The sequence below is a fragment of the Alligator sinensis genome, unplaced genomic scaffold (assembly GCF_000455745.1).
Source record: "Alligator sinensis unplaced genomic scaffold, ASM45574v1 scaffold134_1, whole genome shotgun sequence".
NCBI classification, from domain to species: Eukaryota; Metazoa; Chordata; order Crocodylia; family Alligatoridae; genus Alligator; species Alligator sinensis.
This window is the reverse complement of record NW_005841920.1, coordinates 1,349,731-1,372,100: the sequence shown is the minus strand read 5'-3', so window position 1 is coordinate 1,372,100 and position 22,370 is coordinate 1,349,731. Positions and strand designations below refer to the sequence as shown.

Here is a 22,370-nt window from a genome sequence, read left to right as displayed (position 1 = left end):
AAAGTTTGAAATAAAGAGTAAGCCCAATAACTAAGATAATATTTCTTAGACCCACCCTCCCCCATTTAATTTCTGAGACAAAAAGTTCTTTATCTGTAGCTCAGAAAGAGTAGGAAGTGCTTTATATAAAGGGACTGCCACGAGAGAGCACTTATATCACTTTGCTTTGGCTGCTCCACTTATCTTAACAGCAACACTGTCAAACTTCAAAAAGAATCTGTCCAACCCATATCAAACAGAAATAAAGCCCTCACATGGAACTGAAAAAGTTGGAGGACAGACAACATGAGTGTCATTACAGCTCTGAACATTAGAAAAAAAAAACAAAGGAGAAAATGCAATGGGAAGGGTATGAAAACCAAAGGCAAAAAGATGTCAAGTTAAAGAAATTGCAAAAAACTGCAAAAAAGGATAAGATCGATCTTTAATTCACCTTCTCTATAGCTCTTATTACACCCAAGATTATTCATATTACTGTATAACTTCATATAATCCTCTAAATAGGTAGTTACTTGCATCTGAAAAGCAAAAGTAAAGTTTTATGGCCTTTTTAAGCCAACATAAAGGCATAGATTTTATTTGGATACCTAAATCTCATTTGCAGTCTAAGGAAATTTGGCTAATGCTTATACTGACGTTTACATTTATAGAGGGTGCCATCATTTGTATGAACATACAGCTTTTTGTTATATTCACCATAGAGTAAGGTATTCAAGCTAGCTTTCTGTATGAACATAAAGTGGCTTGGTTTCTACTGATCAAGCTTTTCTACCCATTATCCTTTCCTTGGCCTTGCTTTTATACACACTGTTTGAGAGAGAAAGAAACAATTTTTTTTATTTAAAAAATTCTCCCTAGCACTGTGATGTTACACCCTTCTTCAAACTTTGACATCGCTTCATCCAGTATTAAAGTTGGAATAGTTTTGCTATATTTGTATCATTCCCAGCTCATCTACATGTAAGGATTAGAACATAACAGCTGCTGCCCTTTGGAAATGGCTCCAAAAATATATGTTTCCATACCCTCAGGTGCTCAAGAGGTTAGTAGGATCTTGTCCCTGGTTACAGCTATTTGAGAAAAGCAACACAGTTCTAGAAACACTACCTGAAGTATCTTATTATGAAAGAAAAATAATAAATTAAGATTTTTTTAAACTATTAAATGCATCTGAAACGGATAACAAATCAAGGGACCGTGCCTAAAGCTCCAATAGACTTAAAACACTTAAGAAACTGAAGTTAAAACACTTAAGAAACATACATTTGTGGATTTTGATTTGCACAATCTTGTCTGGTCTATACATTTTTCTTGACTTTTTAAAGTCACATTCCAGCTGATTTTTCCAAGAAAAGGAAATATTAACACTTGCATAAACTGAAAACCTTAAGATGACAGCAGGACTGAAAGCCTGGTTAGAGAAGAACAAGACGACAAGACATATGAATTCTACCCCAAACATTTACTTAATAAATGAAAAAAATAATACTTAGATCATTTTAATAGGATTAGCATTCAAGTGCATTTTAGCCAACTGCAACTTGTTGATATTCCTTTAATCTTAGCAGTAGTTTGATCAGTTTTGTGGACTTATTTCCAGCTCATTCAGGTAACAATGAATATTTTTACATGAAATACAAATGAAGTGGTTTAGATAAATTGTATGCATGTTTGCGTGAAACACAGACTGCAAGAAATACCAGAGCAACCATGGGGACTGCTCTCAGGAAGCCATTTTCAGAAGAAGAAAGGAGCAAAGCCATACAGAATGAACCCTACAGTGGGAGGAATACTAAGCCTTCCTGCAATTCATAGGTTTGAAAGCCAGAATGTATCGTTTATGATCATCTTGTCAGATCTTCTGCATAAGATAAAGCAAGAATTTCACCCAGAATTTCTGCATCAAGATGATAACTGATGGTTGACCTATAGCATCTCTTCCAGAAAAAGACATAAAATATTTATTTATAGATGACAGAAGCTAAAACATCCCAGGTGAATTGTTCCAATGGCTAGTTACTGTTCATTAAGAACTTACACTTTATTCTTGGTCAGTATGCGTCTCCTTTCAACTTTCAGCCATTGCGAGAAGAGGTAAGCACAGGTAGCACATAAATTGTACGGCAATTACCACAAAGAAAAATCTGAAGGAGGAAAACTAGTAGAGAATTCCCCGAGAGACCAAGGACCACAGGTAAAGGGAGCACGAAAAGAATGGTTGTTCCTTACGGATACAATCCTTAAGGCTCAGAGAAAATCCATTCCCTTACAGAGAAAAAGTAGCAGAAGAGTCAAAAACCCTCTTGGCTAAGCAGGGAAGTTGCAGCAATCCTAGAGAAAAAGGAAGAGGCGTACAAACAATGGAAGCTTGGGACAGCCTCTAAGGAAGCCTACTTGACAATCACCCGCACTTGTAGGAAACATATTAGGCAAGCTAGGGCAGGAACCAAACAAAACTAGCTACAAGAATCAAGGACAACAAGAAGTCCTTCTTTAGCTACATAGGGAGTAAAAGGAAAACTAATGGGAGTGTGCGGCTGCTGCTCAATGCCTCAGGATACCTGGTCACTGCCACTCAGGAAAAAACGGAACTCCTAAATGACTACTTTGCCTCGGTCTTTCACAAGACCAAGGAGAACAACATGCCAGGTAGGGTACAGAACAAGCAGGGTAGGATTGACACCATTCCCACCATTGCCAGAGAACTGGTGTACAATCAATTAAAGAAATGGACCGGATGAACTCCAGCCAAGAGTGCTGCAAGTGTTGGCTGAAGTAGTTGCAGAGCCCCTTTTCAAAAATCATGGGTCACTGGAGAAATCCCAGAGGACTGAAAGAGAGCCAGTGTTGTGCCCATCTTCAAGAAGGGGAAGTGTGAAGACCCAGGAAACTACAGGCCAATGAGTTTAATTTTTATTCCAGGGAAAATCCTAGAAACATTTATCAAAGAGGCTATGTGTGACAAGCTTGCAGAAAGCATGATACTGACTGACAGCCAGCATGGCTTCATCATGGGCAGGTCTTCTCTGACCAGCCTCATTTTTTTCTATGATCAGATGACTCATCACCTGGACAAGAGAAAAGCAGTTGATATCAGATCTCGACTTCCAGAAAGCCTTTGACTTGGTATGCCACAAGGTACTGATCAGGAAACTGGAAGATATCGGGCTCAACTGCAGGACTATCAAGTGAGTGTGAAACTGATTGCAGGGTAGGACACAGAGAGTTCAAATGAATGGATCGGTGGCAAGATGTGGGCAGCGGCATACCCCAGGGGTCGGTACTTGGCCTAATGCCGTTCCATATCTTCAGCAACGACTTGGAAGAGGGGGTGAAAAGCCCATTGGCCAAGTTCGCAGACAACACCAAGATATGAGGTTGTGCAGACACACCCGCAGATAGGCTACAGATACAAGCAGACCTAGACAGGCTGGCATGTTGGGCAGAACAGAACTAGATGAGATTCAACACAGAGAAATGCAAAGTGCTGCATCTGGGAAGGAAAAACCCCCCAGCACACCTACAGGCTAGGCATCGCTAACCTGACCAGCACTACAAATGAAAGGGATCTGGGGGTAACAACAGACCCCAGCATGAATATGAGCCAGCAATGAGAGACAGTAGCCACTAGGGCCAATAAAACTCTGACATGCATCAATCGATGCATCTCCAGTAAATTCAAAGAAGTGACTCTCCCACTTTACTTAACATTGGTGCAGCCGCAGCTGGAGTACTGCATCCAGTTCTGGGCGCCGCACTTCAACAAGGATGTGCTAAAGCATGGGAGGGTCAAGAGAAGGGCCCCCCGCATGATCAGGGACTTGCATGGCAAGCCATATGAGGAGAGGCTGAGGGATCTCAGATTCTTCATCCTAAAGAAACGAAGGCTGAGTGGGGACCTGATTGCTGCTTACCGCTATATCAGAGGCGTACATCAGGGGCTCAGCGAACAACTGTTCACCAGGGGGCCTTGGGGGGAAAACTAGGAACAACGGCTACACACTTCTGGAAGATAGTTTCAGGCTGAACATTAGGAAAAACTTCTTTACAACTAGCATGTCCAGACGATGGAAAAAGCTCCCCTCAGAGGGGGTGCAATCATCTACCCTAGAGGTCTTCAAGGGAAGACTGGATGGTCACCTGGCTGGGGTTGTCTGACCCCAGATATCTTTCCTGCTCATGCAGAGGGCTGGACCTGATGATCCTTCAGGGTCTCTTCCAGTCCTATGATTCTATGATACTAATATATGTCCAAGTATTCTTAAAGAACAATGTCTTGTCAGCTACCATGTCTGTTCTTAAGATTATTACGGTTTTATTTGGACTAAATCTTTCACTGAACTTTACTGAATGACTACCTACAAACTACAAGAAACTACGAACACAGAAGTTTTAAAAATGTTTTATTTTTATTAATCGGATGATTTTCAATGTCATGGGTTTTAAGTATTTTGATTTAATGCATCCTTATCTGGTTTCTCTATCTGAACATAAACTCTTATCAGTTCTTTTAAAGCAAGTTTTAATAGAGTTCTGTTCACTTAGAAGGAATTAATATGAACACTTCCTGCACAGACTGTCTTGTTTTAAGGTAATTTCTATCTCCAACTTTCTCTTACGATTAGTTATAGTCTGATCGCCCTCTGAACATATGCACAACACCCACTGACTTTAATAATCTCATTAAATTCTTGACAGGAAAATTATTTAAACTTCTTCAGTGAAAGAGTTGTAGGTTTCTTGAAAGATTCTTACTCCTGGATCTCCACTCACGACTGACAGAATTTTCCTAGTTCTTTATGATTTCTGACACTTGAAGCAAGCATTTGCAAGGCAGAACTTCCAAGTGGCTGTTATATGCATCACCACCAACCCAAAGCCCTCCCAAGGATGAATACTGTTTCAAACACACTATTCAGCTCCCTCAAATGTAGAGGAGAGGGAGTTCTCAGAAATAAACACTCAAGATAATTGGTTAAGATCTGAAAAAGATACAAAAAAGTAAAGTGCAAGATACACTCCATAAGAGTGGAACAGTCCTCAAACATCAGGAGAGGTTAGCAGGTGAATGATAATGTTACCAATGTTATCTTTAGAGAAGTAGAAGTCCTATGTATAATGTTCACCTTCTCCAATAAAAAAAAACCTGTAAGCATCCTGCTTTGCTTTCCTAGCAATTAAAATTTCAAGTATGTCCAATAAGAAAAATGGGAAAATTTGGCCGATAGAAGAATCAGCATTATTTTGTTAGTGCAATAGACATCTACATGATGTTGTGCTGTTAACACTGAAGCAATTGCTTTGAAAAAACAAAAAAGATGTTCTGCCATTAAGCGAGCAGTAGCAACAAGGCTAATCAAAATTCCTAACAAGCAAGGGGTTTTATTCCAAAACCAAATAAGAAATCTAACATATACATCAAACCCTCAAGTGCAGCAAACATGAAAATGAGAACAAATTCAGCAAAATAGCAGCCTGTTCTATCCTTGATTCTGCTTCAGAAGTATTTTCTTCCTGACTTCAAATTCAAGCAGTAAGAATTTGAATTTACAAGAGAAGTATACATATGTTTAAGACCCTAGATCCTGCAAGCAGTTAAATTTAAAAAATTTAACTATAGTACTTTTGCACATATGATACAAAATTAAATAGTGACATTTAAAAAGGGCACTAATAATTTCTGTCATTACAGACTTTAGTCTTACAGTTTCAACTAAGTTAAAAAAATGATGCCGTCTTAAATTTAACGTAATGGATTTAAATCTACTTTGTAACAACATTAACCAGCAGATGGATACCACAAGAAGCAATAAAGTGTGCAGACTTCAGGGCTTGTCTTCTTCAAAAAGTCAAAGGATTCTCAAAATAATTAAGCATATTGTGAAGAGAAACCTTGATATACATGTTAGCAGGAAAAGAACATTTAAATGAAGACCAGATCCATTAACATGGCTATCAAACAGCAGCTAAGAGTAGTGTCAGACAAGTCCATAGAACAGAGCCCTCTAAAATTTATTACAGGCAGTCCTCAGACTTGCAACACAATTGGTTCCTGAAAACTGTGGCTCAAGTCAAAACACTGCAACTCAGAACCGATTTTCCCATAGAAACAGTGTTATAAATGGAGAATAGTTTCTTTATGAAGGTTAACATAGTTGCATCCAGCTGGTAAGTCTGTTGTGAGGAGCAGGGAGGGAAGGGTGTGTGTGTGTGTGTGTGTGTGTGTGTGTGTGTGTGTGTGTGTGTGTGTGTGTGTGTGTGTGTGTGTGTGTGTGTGTGTGTGTGTGTGTGTGTGTGTTGGGAGGGGGGCAGATCAACCAGTGCCCCTGCAGCAAAGGAGGAATTGGGGCTGGGACAAGTGCTGCCCAGGGAGGGGGTAGGGCAACTTGCACCGCTGGTCCAGGAGCTGCTCATGTGGCAGCTTGCCTGGCAGCTCTCGCCGTTGCTCCCATTGCTAGTTCAGGAGGGCATGGGTCAGGGGGGTGTGCCCCAGGATCTGTGCAGGGCAGGCAGGGCCAGGGCTGCAACAGGCTGCGCTCCAGGCGGAAGGCAAAAGGCTCTAGGAATGGGGGCTATGTCCTACTGTCGCTTGCCTAGCTGGTGCAGGGCTGGCGCAAGACTGAGCCGCTGCACTGCCTCCAGACAAGCTATGTGCAGCGGCAGGAGCCAGCCAGGCCTCCCCACACCTCCCAGACAAGCAGCAGCTTTGCCCCGGCTGGGTGAGCAGTAGCAGGGCATGTGCCACTCAAAAACTCACTGCAACCCCCCCAAATAGCCCCCACTCTGCTGCCTGCTCCACCCCAGTCCAGAGGCACATGCCCCTCTATGCCCTGCTGCCACTCACCCAGCCAGGGCGAAGCCGCTGCTCGTCTGGGAAGTGCAGCAAGACCAGGCTGGCTCTTGCCGCTGCGTGCTGCTTGTCTGGCTGGGTAAGTGGTGGGGGGGGGGCATAGCCCCCCGGTCCCAGAGCCTTCTGCCTTGCACCTGGAGCACAACCAGGCGCAGCCCTGGCCCCGCAAACCCCACACAGATCCTGGGGTACGCCCCACATCCCACGCCCTCCTGGACTGGCAGCAGCGGCAAGAGCTATCGGACAAGTTGCCACACGAGCAGCTCCCAGACCGGTGACTCACAGTGGCGTCACTTGCTCCACCCCGTCCCTGGGCAGCGCTTGCCTCAGCCTGGGTCCCAGCCCAGCCCCAATACCTCCCCCGCTGTGGGGGGCATTGATCTGCCCTCCCACATCCCTTCCCTCCCCCGCACCACAACAGACCTACCAGCTGGACACAGCTATGTTGACCGTTGTAAAGGCAAAACCAACATGGGAACCTCGACACAGGGTGTCAATTTACAAATGTCGTAAATGCCGTTTGTCGTAACTCCAAAAGTCGTAAATTGAGGACTGCCTCCATGTGTGAATCAAGTCAACACGTCCTGAAACTCAGTCACCATGATCTTCAGTCTCAGTATTTTTTTAGCCAGCAGAAAAATGACCTTTCAACTAAAAAGCTGAAGCCCACAGCAATCAAGCAGGTAAAAAGTATTTTCATTAAATATGTTGATCTTTAAGGAGATCTTTCAAAAACATCATGTCTTGAAAGAATATGACAACATAGATCTGCAGAGGTATTGATCAGTGTGCAAAATGCCAGAGAGCTCATGGACATACATTTGTCCGCACTGATAGTAATCCTTCTGTCCAAATCAGAAAATATATGCAAAGGATCTACTACACCTTTTTTTCACCAGTTCATTCAACACATGATGCATATCTATGGCAAACTCCTAGACTGGGGTTCTTGGCACAGAGACCTCTCACTAGCAACTCTTATATTTCCATTTCTTATTGGTTGTAACTCAAGACCAGCCAACAGTTCCTGTAACAGATATTTTCAATCATGGTTTTCCACACAAGTGACATATTTGGAAGCAGGAAAGTCTTCTGGCAAGTCGGAGTTCAGAAAGCAGCTTTCATCACCTAGAACTGCACAGGCAGACAGGAAACTGTGAGTGTGATAGTTAGTGTTACCTGAAGCAGTGATACTGGGCAAGAACAAAGCTGTCTGTACTCATATTCCCATTAGAAGAGGTACCAGCAGCAGCAAGGCCAGGGGGTTTTATACTGACTGTCAGGCTAAGAATACTGGGCTAGCCACAAGAAGAGTTCCAAATACGCTAAGAATTCCCAACTTCAGTGATGCAGAGTAAGAGAACTGTCTTAAAGTGTGTAATGTATGCTCTGTGCCCTTACAAACGGTCAAGAGTGATCAAGCCAGGTTATGAAGTGTACCTAGAATCAAACACATGCCTGTTTCCACTTAAAACAGAGAAAGACTTCATTTCACCCAATGTGCCACACTTCAGCATCACTAAGTAGCAAACATTTGGTGAAACCTTCTCTCTCATAATGATGCAAGATCTTTCACTGGCAAAGCAACACAACTAGTTATAATGGAAGACTGGTCTGCCCCAATGCCTTATACTCAGTTGTCTTGGACAACTGTCTTGAGCTTCAAGTGCCTGCCTTATTAATTGTTCTAGAAGGACCAATTTTGGACTTAAATTTCCTAAAGAACCTCAAGAAATACTTATAGGCCCATCATACTTTCTTCTGTGCCTAAAATAGCACCTGCAAACATAATTAACAAAGCTACATAATAAGAATGAACTTTGATGGACGTGACAGCATACAGAGGAGACAAAACAGCTGTTAGGGAGGTTCAATTCCTTAGGCAGGCTCCTTTCTCAATTTTAGTAAAGGTAGAGATGACTGGGCTACATGAAGTGCAGCAGTTAGGCCAGGGTGGTGCACAACAGCCAGCAGGGCCCAGCCTGTAAGGTTTCCACTGCTGCTCTTTTAACTCCTCAGAAAACAAGGGGGATTCAATTAGTCTTGTGTTAAAGACCTGAGACCCAGGAGTGAGAGCCATGTTGAGACAGGGTCTTTTCAAGAATTACTGTTCATAAGTAGTAAAAAGATGGAAACAATTACTGTATTTACTTGAATATAGGATGAGGTTCCCCTCCCATCAATCAGCATGGGAAAAAAAGCCTCTTGTCTTTTATTTGCGCAAAAGGAAACCTCATTAAATAAGTTATCATTAAACTGCTTCCAAAAGCAGCGTGCGTTCAATAATGGAAACCAACAACGAAGCTAATTAAATAAAACACATGGCCCATACTGTGCCAGCATAATGATGGAAACCTTTTTTTATTATTATTATTAAATGCAACATTTTATTAAAAACAAAACCTCTTATATTTACAAATATCAAACATTATATCATCCAACAAAGCCTCATAACATATTAACTCCTCCTCATCTCTTAACAGTTTACAATAACATTATCTCATTCCACAACTATCCCCCTTCCTAGCCTCCCCTCTCTCTCGCCTCACTATCTCAGGCACTCCCTCAAGTGAAATACATATTTTCATTTACCTTTCCTCTACATCTCCTCCCTCTTACTCTCATCTTCCTCCTCCTCATCCCTTTACACGTAATATCTGAGCTCAAAGAGGGCTAGCTGTAAACATTCTTTCATAGTAAAATCCATTCCCTTCATGATGAGAAAGTTCCTCACTTTCCACAGTGCTGCATTAACAAAGATCACCCATGCCTGTACCTTCCCTTTTTCCTGCCCTTTCTTAACCAGCCCATAAATTTTGAAAATGATGCATCTCATCATTCACTTCTAAAATTTGTAAAAATCTCTGTGCTCTCCTCCAAACCTTCTGTGCAAAGCTGCATTCCCAAAATACATGGGCCACCGATTCTTCCCCCGCACACTTCTCCCGTGGGCATTTTCCTGTTTTTCCCAAACGCCACCCTACATTCCATCTCCTACTGTTAAAACCTTCCTCACCATTCTCCACAACAGCTCTACATGTTCCCCTTTTAAATCTTCCCCCGTTACCCTTCTCTCCACACTCACCTTGCTTGATGCTCCAACAAATCACTTCAGTTAGTTTCTTTTCCCTCTTATTTCCTTCAAAACCCTTCCCTTTCCTTTCAAACCTTGTATCCCCAGCCCTTCAAAACCTCATGCTTTAATACAATTTTCTGCTCTCCCATAATATATTAACAATGTCCAACCCCACTTCCCCTTTCACCCTGTCCCATATAGGCCCATCCTCCACAACCATTTCCTCACCCAAAATCTGCAAAAATTTCCCACGTTCCCGCTTCCTTCTGATGCTTCCCTCATTACCATTCTAACAAAGTGTGTGTAGATAAAAGTTTTTCAAATGTAGATAGAAGTGTTTCAAATTTGCACCTCACTCCCACGTGCTCAGGAAGAGCAGGACCTGATAACAAGGGTGGGTGGGAACAGGCTGCAGGGGGAAGAAGTTGCGGGGGAGAGAGCAAGAAGGGCACCTGACCCCCCACCTCCCCAGATACATTTTCCCTGCTGTAGGAGTGGGAAGAGATTAAATTCAAGGCAAACCTGCAATAAATAGATTTTATACCTGGAAAATTATAACATGTTTATACATTTTCCATATACAGAACCTAATTGTTCGGGGGTCATCTTCTACTCAGTGTCGCCTTATATCTGAGTACGTACAGCAAGATCTTTTACCACCAATACATTTAGAAACAAATCTCTTTTTTAAAAGCACTTGTTTCAAAAGAAAACGAAACAAACCTGCTTTGATTCCTTTCTAGGAGACATTCATTTAGATGTCTGAAGCATTCGTTTGAATATTTTTCATAAGCTTTCCTTTAATTACTACAGTATGTTTCTAGTATGTATTTATTCAGTACCTGTCTGGTGATCGTCTTGACCAACGTCTTCTGTCAGATTCTGCAAGACATTTTGATTAATGCAATTAAAGGATACGATTGCTTGGCTGTTCAGAATTTAAGCACTACTTGATAGGCCATTTCATTTTTATAAATTTAGTTAAGGTTACGTTAAATGTTTCTAGTCTGGCCACATACTGACATTCAGTTTCTACTGGAAGAGTCACTGCCTTCCCAGTAGAAACCATGAGCGCACAGATGTTCAGGATTTTTCTCCCGGAACAAAAATGGCTGCCCTGGGAGAAAAACAACGAGGGAAGAACTACGGTTAAAATCACTCAGGAGAATTTCTCCTGGGACACTAAACATGTATACACTTTCCCTTCTGAGAGAAGCTGCATAATAGTCCTCCAGCATCCCAGGGTATTTTGTTTCTACCCCCTCTCCCACAGAGGAAGTCTGTCACTCAGAATACACTGTATTGCTCTAGCTGAGCAGGGAACAGAACATACTCCCTGCACAATCCCCACATATTGTGCTGCAGGGAGACACAGGCTGACCTTGAGCAGTCTAGGGTCAGCCAAGCAGGTCTGCCCTGTGCACTAGTGCCGTCTATCTCCAGGCAGATGGAGAGAGCCTGCAGAGCATGCTGAGATGTGTGCACAAGGGCCCCCTGGCTCTGCAACATCCACACTGCAAGCTCTCTGCTCCAGTGCTTGAATGTCTGTTCAAGTTTCCAGTTAAGTTTTTCTACCAGGAAAACAAACTTAGGAAAATTCTTCCACATAATTTACATGTGTGTACGCAGACTCCATTTTCAAGTTGTTCTGTATTTTTTGTAACTACAACCTTATGAGATTAAGCTTTAAAATATTAAAGAAAATTACCCTTGGTACATTCCGAGCCTAGAACATTTAATCAAACACTATTCAGCTAGTTTAGAGAGAGAGCGAGAGCGCGAGCTCATTATAAAAATATCTACAATGCTGTTTTAAATTTCTCTAGTGCTGAAAGAGTTACTAGCTAGCTTTGAAAAAAAGATTAAATACGATACAAAAATAACTCCAGTTTAGCAGAATTAGCATTATGTGTTCCTAGGAAAACTAATAAAATGGACTAAATTATGAGCCCTTGAGAAAAACTCTAATCTGAACACAAATTTTGAAAAAACTCATGAAGTGAGCAGCTGAAAAAGGTTATGCTGTTCATGGATCCACAGCTAGCTACAATGCAGAATTGAAAGTTTAGTGATTACGCACAACAAATGAGACAAGCATCTTGAAGAATCTGACAGAGCTGAAAGCTGTAGACACAAGCACTATGCATACACCACAGTATATGTGAAAGCTTGTGTGGAACCTGTTCATGAGTCAACAGCTCCACTGAACACAGCTCAACTTAATTCCAACTCCTTGGCTAAGTACACACATTCAAAAAGCCTAAGCCTAAATTGATTCAATCTTTGCAGGTTAGTCTAACCTGCATAGATTGAACCAATTTGCAAGTGAACAGGGATTCACTTTTGATTCCGGAAATGCAGCCACATGCCTGTACTGGCTCAGGCCAGGGGGCACTAGAGCAAGCCCTTTCTTCCTTTCAGCAGCAGCCACAACAGAGGCTGGAGGGAAGCTGATGGGGGGTGGGCCACTGAGTATGATTGGGGAGGGGTTTAAACCCCCACCCTGGCCTGCAGGGACCCCAGCCAGGGTGTGCCAGGAGGGGAAAGGGGGAAAGCAGCCCTTCCCAGAGCAGGTTTGTCCCGGAGTAGAGGGCATGACCAGATACCAGCCAGGGGAGCCTCAGGCAAAGCTGGGGGAAGAAGGGGGATTAAACTCCCATCTCCCCTCTCTCCCAGCAGCACAGGGACCCCAACCAGGGTCTGCCCAGCGTTCCACCCTGCTGGCTGCTTAAGCAGTCGGGGGCATGGCCAGAGCTGGGCAGGGCAGCAGCCTCAAGTAAAGTGGGAGCAGAAAGGAGGATTAAACTCCCCTCACAGGCACAGGCACCTCAGCTGGCATCTGCCTGGCTTTCCAACCTGCTGGCCGCTTGCACGGTGAGGGGCATTGCCACAGCCGGCTGGCATGGCCCCACCATTGCCTGCCTCGCCTGGGGCTGGGGCTGGGACTGTAGGGTCCCGCAGGTGCTGCTGAAGGTAGGTGCGGTGGGGCTGGCCTGGGCTGGGCTGTGGGGGCAGGGCCCTTCCCAGCCAGCTGTGGCTTGACCTGGGACTGCAGGAGCTGGGCACCTGGATTGCTCCTGGCTCTCCACACCCAGGCTGGGCTGGGCTGGGCTGGGCTGGGCTGGGCTGGGCTGTCCTGGAGCCACAGCCAGCTGGGAAAGCCCCTGCCCCCTCAGACCAACCCAACCTGGGCTGGTCCCTCCACACCCACCCTCAACAGCACCTGCAGCCAGCCTGGTTCAGCCCCAGGTGAGGCAGGCTGATAGCAGGGCAAGACCCTTCCCAGCTGGCTGCAGCTTGGTGACAGCCCGGCCTGGAACACGTGGGCAACAGCTGGCTGGGTAGCAGCATGGAGGTGATGCCTCTGCAGCTGCAGGTGGGCACCCCAGCAGCTGGACTGGCTGCATGGGACAAGTCCTTCATGCCCACAGCTACCTGGGCTGGCTCAGAGGTGCCAGTGGGCCTGGAGCCTGGCAGTTGACTGCTGTGGGGGCTCATTCCTGCAACCACTGCCACACCCCCTGCACTGTGCCTGCTCCTCCATCTCATGTAGCAGCTACAAACAGATAAGCAAGCACCATGCAGGGGGCATGGCGGCAGGAACATGAGCTTGCATGATGGACAGCAGCCAGGCACGGGGGCGGGCGGGATCCATCCCTCCCTGCCCCTTCACCTTCATCTTAGGGGGCCATGCTGGCAGGCATCTGGCCACAGTCCCACCCTCGCTCTGGTTAAACAGAGGGGCAGGGCCAGCCCTGCTCTCTGGAGCAGACAGCACAGCACAGCCTAGAGTTGAAAAGCATGCTGGGATGCTGGAAGACTGATTTAACTTAAACCAGGAAGGGGTCTGGGACAAAAGTTCCATAAACCAATTTGACCCAAATCAGTTAAGCCTGATACTACATTCAACCAAGTTTATCTTTAACCAGTTTCAGCCATTTTGAAACTGGGTTATGTGCACTAAATTTCTGTTCTGTTACAGGTTTAGAACAGTTTCTGGTCACTTAAAACAATTCGTGTGCAACTGCTGTCCCTGCCCCTTGTGCATACACAAGCAACCTTCACTGCCACTGCCCATCTTTTGACTGTTTAGTTGTAAAACCTGTGAACTTCCTTTTTCTTAATTTGCCCATCATCCCGTCTCCCTAAAAAATTCTTTGAAGTGTAATAATCTAAAGATTTCAAAAGACAAATAAATGCATGCTAGAATAAATAACTAATTAAATTAAGAAATGACATTACCAGCTTATTCAGAGTGTGGTAGATCTTGTGAATATTTGCCAGTGTTGACAGATGAGAATTCAGCTGAAAATCTAAAAGGGGGGAAAATGATTAGTTTTGTCTCTTACAGTTTCTATAGCTCTAAACAAGATTTAATATATTCATGTTGTTTTAAAAAAAAAAAACAACATCACCACAAAGCTACGTTGTACAAGCCGAGTTAATACTATTATTCATTGCCTTTATTCCCATCACGGTCTGGGAATTAGTAATAACAACTTACAAAAAATAAATTTTCTTCAGGTATATTCCTGGATCAACCCTACTAAATACAAAATTAATTGCATGCTTTTGAGTATTGTGCAAGATTCTTAATATGTGTTTGTTTTAAAATTCTTCCCATTCACAAAGGTACATCTGAGGCTCATTCAGAAATAAGTAAATAGATTCTTTTTCCCCCAACACATCCAAAGTCAAATACTGCTGCTAAAATACAACCAAGTTAGGGTGCAAAGCTAGTAGAAGTTGAAGGGTTAAGTACAGTCTAGGCACTGGGCATGCAATCTGACAAATACATCACTAAGAGTAGGCTCAGCCAGGGTTCTCAATCCCCGGGCTAGGGCCTGGTGCCAGGCTGTGGCAGGTTAGCTGTCGGACCACAAGTGGCAGCAGACCGGCAAACCGCGGCCCCACAGCGCCAGGTGAAGAGGCCACAGCTCCTTCTGCAGGGCCTGCGGCAGCGCAGGATTTGGCCCACCTCCTGCCCAAGGGGTGGGATATCCTTACCTATTTTCCAGCCAGAAATTCCGGCCGCAGTCAGCTGTGACTGCTGGGCCGCGGTTTGCCAGGCCATGGCATAAAAACTTCAGGAACCCCTCAGCTAAACAAACATTTGTCTGGGATACTTTGGATAGGAATGAACCTAACCTGAGGAGGGGACTGGACCACATAACTTCTTGAGTCTCTTACAGCCCTATTTGTCTGTAAACACTACTGAATATGGTTATTACTACAGTAAGGTTTCCTATGAAATTCAATAGAACTATGCATGGTAGTCTACATTTGCATGATCAAGCCTTACCTGAAGAAACAGCTAACCCTATAAACAGAACATTCCTCCACAAAATTTTTCTTGGCAGGGCCCTATATGCCTAGCTGATACTAGTCATTAGATCACAACATTCCAAAGTGGGAATATTATTCTCTGACCAGATGCTAAAACAAAATGCAAGTGAAAAACATAGTCCTCACACCTCCACTTCAGTATTGTAAACAGATTCTCCAAACAAACACTACACAAAGCAGAGTTTGAGGGTAGACTATACAAGGTATTCAAATTAAGACTACACTAAAAATACAGCACAATTCAGATTTTTTTCATATAGAACAACGCTGCTGTAAACAAATATTAACAAAATGTATTCACAACTACAGGAATACCTTTTAGAGATACCAGTTTGGATTCTCTCATCGTAGTGGATTAAACATTAAAGAATCATAGACCCCTGGCAGACATAATATTCACCATGCCTTAGGTGTGTCACGTGATAAACTAACATACCAACTGACCACATTAAAATTATTGCGAGATACTTCCACGTCGCAAAGGGCCCTAGATGACATTAATGTAGTCACACAATTAGGATCTGATTAATTTTATCCCAGATACCAAAATTGTCCTGCTAGCATTTGTAAGATCCCAATTACAGAACTGCTGGCGCACAGTCTCCAATGCTGGGCTGCCCACACATCCAGACCTTTAAAAGGCACACTTGCAGTTGGAGATCCAAGCTCCAGTGCACACTGCCAGCTGCAGCCCACCCTTTAAGTGTCTGGGCTTTCAGACCCTGAATCATACGTTAAACTTGGGGAGCTCCCGAATCCCCCACTGCCTAGGGGATACTTCTGTGCCACAAAGAAATTGCTGTAAAATGAGTAGCTCCTTTGTGGCTTATCTGCCATTTTTAACTGGGTTTAAACAGGTTTAATGTCTGCTCTTACGATTTTTCACATGATACTCTCAAAGCCCTGGCTGGAATGATCTAGTTCGGGATGGTCCTGCTTTGAGCAGGGGGTTGGACTAGATGACCTCCTGAGGTCCCCTTCAACCCTAATTTTCTATGATTGTATAATGCTTGATAAACATGTCTGCCAGGGATCATAAAATGTATCTTATATCTAAAGGGAATCACTTTGTTGAGCTGTAAATTTGGCTTCACATCAACCCTGCTGCAGCTTAATTTGAGGACAGACATCTTGCCACCAATTTATCAGTTTGGGCTAGTTTGATTCTTATTATACCAAACTAAATTAAGCCCATTTTTTGTTAGTCAGAACCAAAATTGTGCTCTGCCAGCAAAGAAAGAAAAAGAAAAGAAAAAAGAAACCCTTACAGCAATAACCTATTTAAAATGGTAATTTTGAAAGTAATCATTTAGAGCATTGAAAAGATATAACAAGGGTCAGAAGAACCTCCAGAATGATTACATTATGAATATGTAGTACTGGAAGAACAGAATTTCCCAAATTCAGAATTTGGGGCACAATAAGAGAGAACTAGAGAATTACCAGCTGTGATGTAAGAATATACAATTCAGGTGTTGTGTCTGTAGTTTAATAAAAAAAAACAACCCATAAAAATGCCCCAAAACATTGCCTGAATTAAGACCCAGTTATTAATCCTCTTATACAGTTACCATTAATCCAATAATCATTTGGGAGCAAAGAAATCTCATGAAGTTCAACAAGGACAAGTGCAAAGTTCCGCACTTGGCACAGAACAATCGCATGCACTAGTACAGACATGGGACCAAACTGGTTAAGCAGCAGCTCTACAGAAAAGGGCCTGGGGGTTACAGTGGACAATAAGTTGAATATGAGCCAACAGTGTGCCCTTGTTGCCAAGAAGGCTAATGGCATACTGGGCTGCATTGGTAGGAGTGTTGCCAGCAGATCGAAGGAAGTGATTATTCCCCTCTATTCAGCACTGGTGAGGCCACATCTAGAGTACTGTGCTGTTTTGGGCTCCCCCCCCACCCAACAACAGAAAGGAGTGGACAAATTGGAGAGAGTCTAGCAGAGGGTGACAAAAATGGTGAGGTAGTTGGGGGACATGATTTAGAAGAGGCTGAGCAAACTGGGCTTATTTAATCTGCAGAAGAGAAAACTAAGGGGGGATTTAATAGCAGCCTTCAACTGCCTGAAGGGTGCTTCCAAAGAGGATGAAGCTAGACCAGGGGTGGGCAAAATGCGGCCCGGGGGCCGGATGTGGCCTGCCAGGCCATTCTATCTGGTCCGTGGGGCCCCTTAAAACTTAGATAGTTAATATTTATCTGCCCCTGGATGCCTGCCGTGTGGCCCTTGATGGCTTGCCAAAACTCAGTAAGCGGCCCTCCGCCTGAAATAATTGCCCGCCCGAGCTAGACTGTTCTCAGCGGCGGCAGATGACAGAACAAGGAGCAATTGTCTCAAATTGCAGTAAGAGAAGTTTAGGTTAGATATTAGAAAAAAAAAAAACTCACTAGGAGGGTAGTAAAACACTGGAACAGGTTACCCAGAGAGGTTGTGGACTCTCCATCTTTGGAGGTTTTAAAACCTGGCTACAACTTGGCTGGGATGATGTAGTTGTGGATGGTCCTGTTTTGAGCAGGCAGTTGGACTAGATGACCTCCTGAGGTCCCTTCCAACCCTAATTTTCTATGATTCACAATATAAATGAAAAGAAAATCTATAAAATAAAGGTAAAGAAGCTACATAATGTCAAGATTTGTTGAATGCCCTTCACCAACTACTTGACAATCATTATGAGGAGATATTTGATGTTTCCATACAAAGCACATAATATTTAAGGTACAAGTCATTCTGTATCTCCAAGACCTCCTTAAGCAAAAGTGAACAAAGGTCAAACAAAAGCTAGACTGAATAAAATAGATAGCAGAATTCTATAATATGTGGGTGAAACATCCAAATTTTAGGCATGTGACTTAAGAAGTGAATCAATCTTCTTCCAGTGTGGCTGCTCTTGCAATTCTTCTGGGAGACTAGAGACCCGAGATGTTGCCAAACTACCTGTGCACCTGCAATATCAATTTAGTTCTGGCTGTCAAAAAATATCTTCTTTGGGCTTCAACAAAGAAAAAAAAAGGCCAAAAGGAATTAATTTGACAAAACTGTGAGAATTGGAAGATGTCAGAAGTTGAAACCAAATATAACTCCTGGATATACCACAGTCTCACTGTAATCTAATAGTCTTATTTAAAATAAATTAGTAACTGAAAGTCTGAAAGCCTCCATTAAAATATTTAGAATATTCATCTGGCCAAGTGCGAAAAAATCTATATCCGATACTCACAGCTCCTAACAAATTAATTTAAACTGAATAAGGGCCACATCTAACCTTTATATTTAAAAAAAACCCATCAAAATATTATTTGGGGATTCTTTTACATGCCTATTTATTTACAAATCTAGAATAGATAGAAGGCTCATCTGAATACTGTGCGGGCCGGCTCCCGATCTCAGGGGCGAGCCGGGCCCGTCTTTGTGCACACAGGCTGTGGCCAGCAGCCCGGGCACGCAGGGCCAGAGAAAACCGTGGCGCGGTATGGTACGCTCGAGCTAGAATCAGTCACGGAGGCATAATGGTTGATTGAAAAGATTATTTACTTACACCCAAGGTGGTTGCGGTGTAGGCTGGTCAGCTTTCCAGGCGACGGGGAGAGGCTAGAGGTTGTGCGCCTCGGAGTTGCTAAGGCTCCGAGGGCTCGGAAATTAGGTCCCGCGGAGTTGTTGAAGCTCCGTGGGTTCGACAAATTAAACCTATGTTGCCCTCTTAAGGAAAAAGCTGGGTTCGTATGGATCAGCAGCGCTTAGAGATCCTCACGCTCCTTTCCCGAACTCCACGTGCTTTCTCTCTCTCCGACTTGGGCGGAAACTACCCAAGCCTTTTGTACAGCTAGCAAGCCAATAGCTAGCCACCATGTGTGCCTATATTAAGATTGGCCAATAATGTGGCGGAAATCTTAAAACAAATGGCGGGAACTTCTTTGTACCGTGCATCACTATAATGCAAAAGAAACGCACGATGCAAAGAAGGCTACAAAACTGGCGGGAAAAACTCCTGCACGTGGGTTCTTAATTGCAACAGAACACTCCACCGTGCAAAAGAGCTGCAATTTAGCGGGAACACAATTTAGCGATGCCGAAGCACACACAAACAAGAAAATCACAGCTTTGGGTTGTGACAAACAAGTGTTGGCAACAGTCTCCTATGAAACACAGTGATATAGCAAGAAAAAACTGAGTTGCTTGATGCGCCCAGTTTATTTTCAGCAATGAAATGGTTATGCTTAGATATTGAAGCCCACATGCCATACAAAAAATTAGGCAATGTGTTTGGTGTGAGAGGAGAGAAAAGGAGCATGCTGAAAATATTACTGTTGAACCTGTTTAAATGGTTTATGCTTGGCCAGTGGAGAAAGATATAATCACGAAATTAAAAATTCTCAAGCTACAATTTAAATTAATTTAAAACAGTTAAGTTCCAGTATTTTGAAATATATGCCTACCTACAGATTCAGGAACAACTGCATATATGGTTTACACTTAGAAAACATTAAAATAAAAACCTGGATTTTAAATTTACCATTACTTTCAATAAGGCCTAAAAGCCACTCTTTTCAAAATGCATAGTTTTGGAATGCATCACCAAAGGCAAAAAAACAAATGAGAGCTATAATCAGGATTGTTTAGGGAAGGGAAAAATCCTCTCCAATGCAAGATTTCAAGACTAATATCTAAAGGAGTGCTGAAAACATGTTACCTATTCTCTACAGAAGTAAACTCTTATATTTCAACTAAGCATATGACAAAGTTAACACCAAGTGTTAAAAAAGTATGACTTTCCAAAAAAGAAAAGGAAACTTTCAGGAAAACCTTTTTCCACATGTGACTGTTTGTGTGCATGTTTGTAGAGATGCATAGATACATCAGTCCATATTGTATCGGCACGAATAAAAAGGAAAATTGACATTACTGGCAGTCAGCTTTTTTTGCCTGATGTGGCTGATAATGTTGCTGATAAATGCCACATGCATGCGTACAGCTGCAGCGCACAAGCAGCCGGGAGTGCAGCATCTGGCTGGTAATTCCCGGGGTGGGGAAGGGAAGGCAAGGGAAGGGGCGTGAGGAGGCAGATTAAGGCCCCAGTAGTAAGGGAGTGGGGCTGTGCCTGGGGCAGGGGCAGGCACTGCCCAGCCAAAGTGAGGCAGGATGCAGGACGGAGCCAGCAGCTCGTCCAAGGGGCATGGCGGGGGGTCATTCCCACTGCTGTGCACTCCCCCCCCACATGCTTCCCCTGGGGATATGTGCCTCCCCAGATCTGTGCGTAGGGTGTGGGTGGGCCGCCACTGCGTGCTCGGGACTGGGACTGTTCCGGCCTCATCCCAGCGGCTACGCTCCGGGGGTGGACGAGCAGCGGCGGCACTGGAAGTGGGGGCTACACTGTAGTCCCCTGTAGCCCCCCTCCCACTGCTGCCGCCTGCCCTGCCCCACCCAGCCTGAGTGCAGCCACCAGGAAGAGACTGGAGCAGCCCCCGACTCAAGCATGCAGAAGCAGCCCACCCTCCCCCTGTGCACAGATCCAGAGGGACACATGCCCCTCATGCCTGCCCCGGGGATACACACAGCAGCAGGAGCCATCTCCACCTCCCCAGACAAGCTGCCGGCTCCATCCTGAGCCCCACACCAGCTGGGCAGTGCTTGCCCCTGCCCCACTCCCTCCCTCGCTACAGAGGCCCTGATCTGTCCCCACATACCTCTTCTCTCCAACAGACCCATCAGCCGGACACTGCTCTCCATGGTGCTGGGCTGCATATTGGCAACCGGATCAGTATTGGCCAATATGGCTGGTCAATAATTGGCTGTTGATATTGGCCCAAAAAATCTTTATTAGTATACCTCTTTGTTTGAGGTTCAATGCAAAAAGAAACAGCATTTGGTGAAAAACTAAAACATTCTCTCACAGAACAAACAATGAAAGAATTTTAGCATTACATTTAAAATTATGTTACTGCTGAACTGGATTTCAGTCTGTCAAAACACTTTCTAATAAAATTTTCAAATCTTGTAATATTAGCCAATTATAAATCCTATATACTGTAGACCTCCAGCACATAAACTTATGTAACCACCTAGAGCATTATTACTGTCCCAAGTCACAAGAGGGTACTGCAATAAAGAAGTGCAGAATATTAGACAGGGAGTGAGTATAGGGGACCTTTCTTGTGGACTGCTGCTTCTGATGGCTTCTGTCCTGACAGTGGAATATGTAGTGTGGAGACCAGTGTCAGCAATAGAGGAAAAGCACCTGCTCACCTGATGCTGCAGTCCTCTGGACTGGCCCCAAACACCCTCTCCTCAGTGGAGTGGGAGGCTGACAACATGTACTGAAGGGGAAGGCAATTATTTTCGGATGGAGGGCTGCTTAGTTTTGTCAGGCTGTCAAGGGCCGCATGGGTAGCCCCGCCCCTTGATAGATACCCTCCTTGACAGGTGCCCTGCCCCCTGGTCACCATCTTGGGACCAATGTCCCAGGGCCAGCACCAGTGGGGCCCAAAGTGGGGCACAGGCTGGCAAGGATCTGTGGAGCCAGGCTGAGCTGCACCGGGTGGGGGGGGAAGCCGCTGGCCCAGCTCCATAAAGCTCCTGCTGGCTGGGACCCTGTGCTCCTGCTCTAGGCCCCGCCAGCACTGGCCCCAGGACACCAGTGCAGGCCCCGTGCTCCCACTGGCTCCTACACCTGCTCACTCCCAGTGCCCCTCAGCCCCGCGGTACAGGCGGGAGGCAGCGTACAACCCCGACCCCCTGCTCACCGGCAGTCTGGTCCTGCTCGAGGTGAGCGAGGGGCCACTTTTCCCCCTGCGCTCAGCACCAGCTTGTAGCCGGGCCCCTGGCCCCAGGACACCAGTGCAGGCCCCGTGCTCCCACTGGCTCCTACACCTGCTCACTCCCAGTGCCCCTCAGCCCCGCGGTACAGGCGGGAGGCAGCGTACAACCCCGACCCCCTGCTCACCGGCAGTCTGGTCCTGCTCGAGGTGAGCGAGGGGCCACTTTTCCCCCTGCGCTCAGCACCAGCTTGTAGCCGGGCCCCACTGCCAGCCTGGGCTCTGCACTGGCTCCAGACTCGTCTGTCGGCAGCAGCAGCTGTGGCCTCCCAGCTTGCCA

At 44.7% G+C, this 22,370-nt stretch overlaps 1 protein-coding gene across 10 annotated transcripts in view; it reads right to left on the bottom strand.

The window, feature by feature from the left end:
• The window catches only part of DCUN1D4 (defective in cullin neddylation 1 domain containing 4), a 70,892-nt gene that overhangs the window by 40,453 nt on the left and 8,069 nt on the right, over positions 1-22,370 (bottom strand). For 7 of the 10 annotated variants that reach the window (XM_006019014.3, XM_025198360.1, XM_025198355.1 and 4 more), the window contains 2 exons: positions 14,169-14,239; positions 10,769-10,808 (listed from right to left, as the gene is read on the bottom strand). In XM_006019014.3, coding sequence (XP_006019076.1) covers positions 10,769-10,808; positions 14,169-14,239 — 111 coding nt within the window. The remainder of the gene's footprint in view (positions 1-10,768; positions 10,809-14,168; positions 14,240-22,370) is intronic. The other 3 variants (XM_025198357.1, XM_025198359.1, XM_025198358.1) reach the window with 1 other exon arrangement.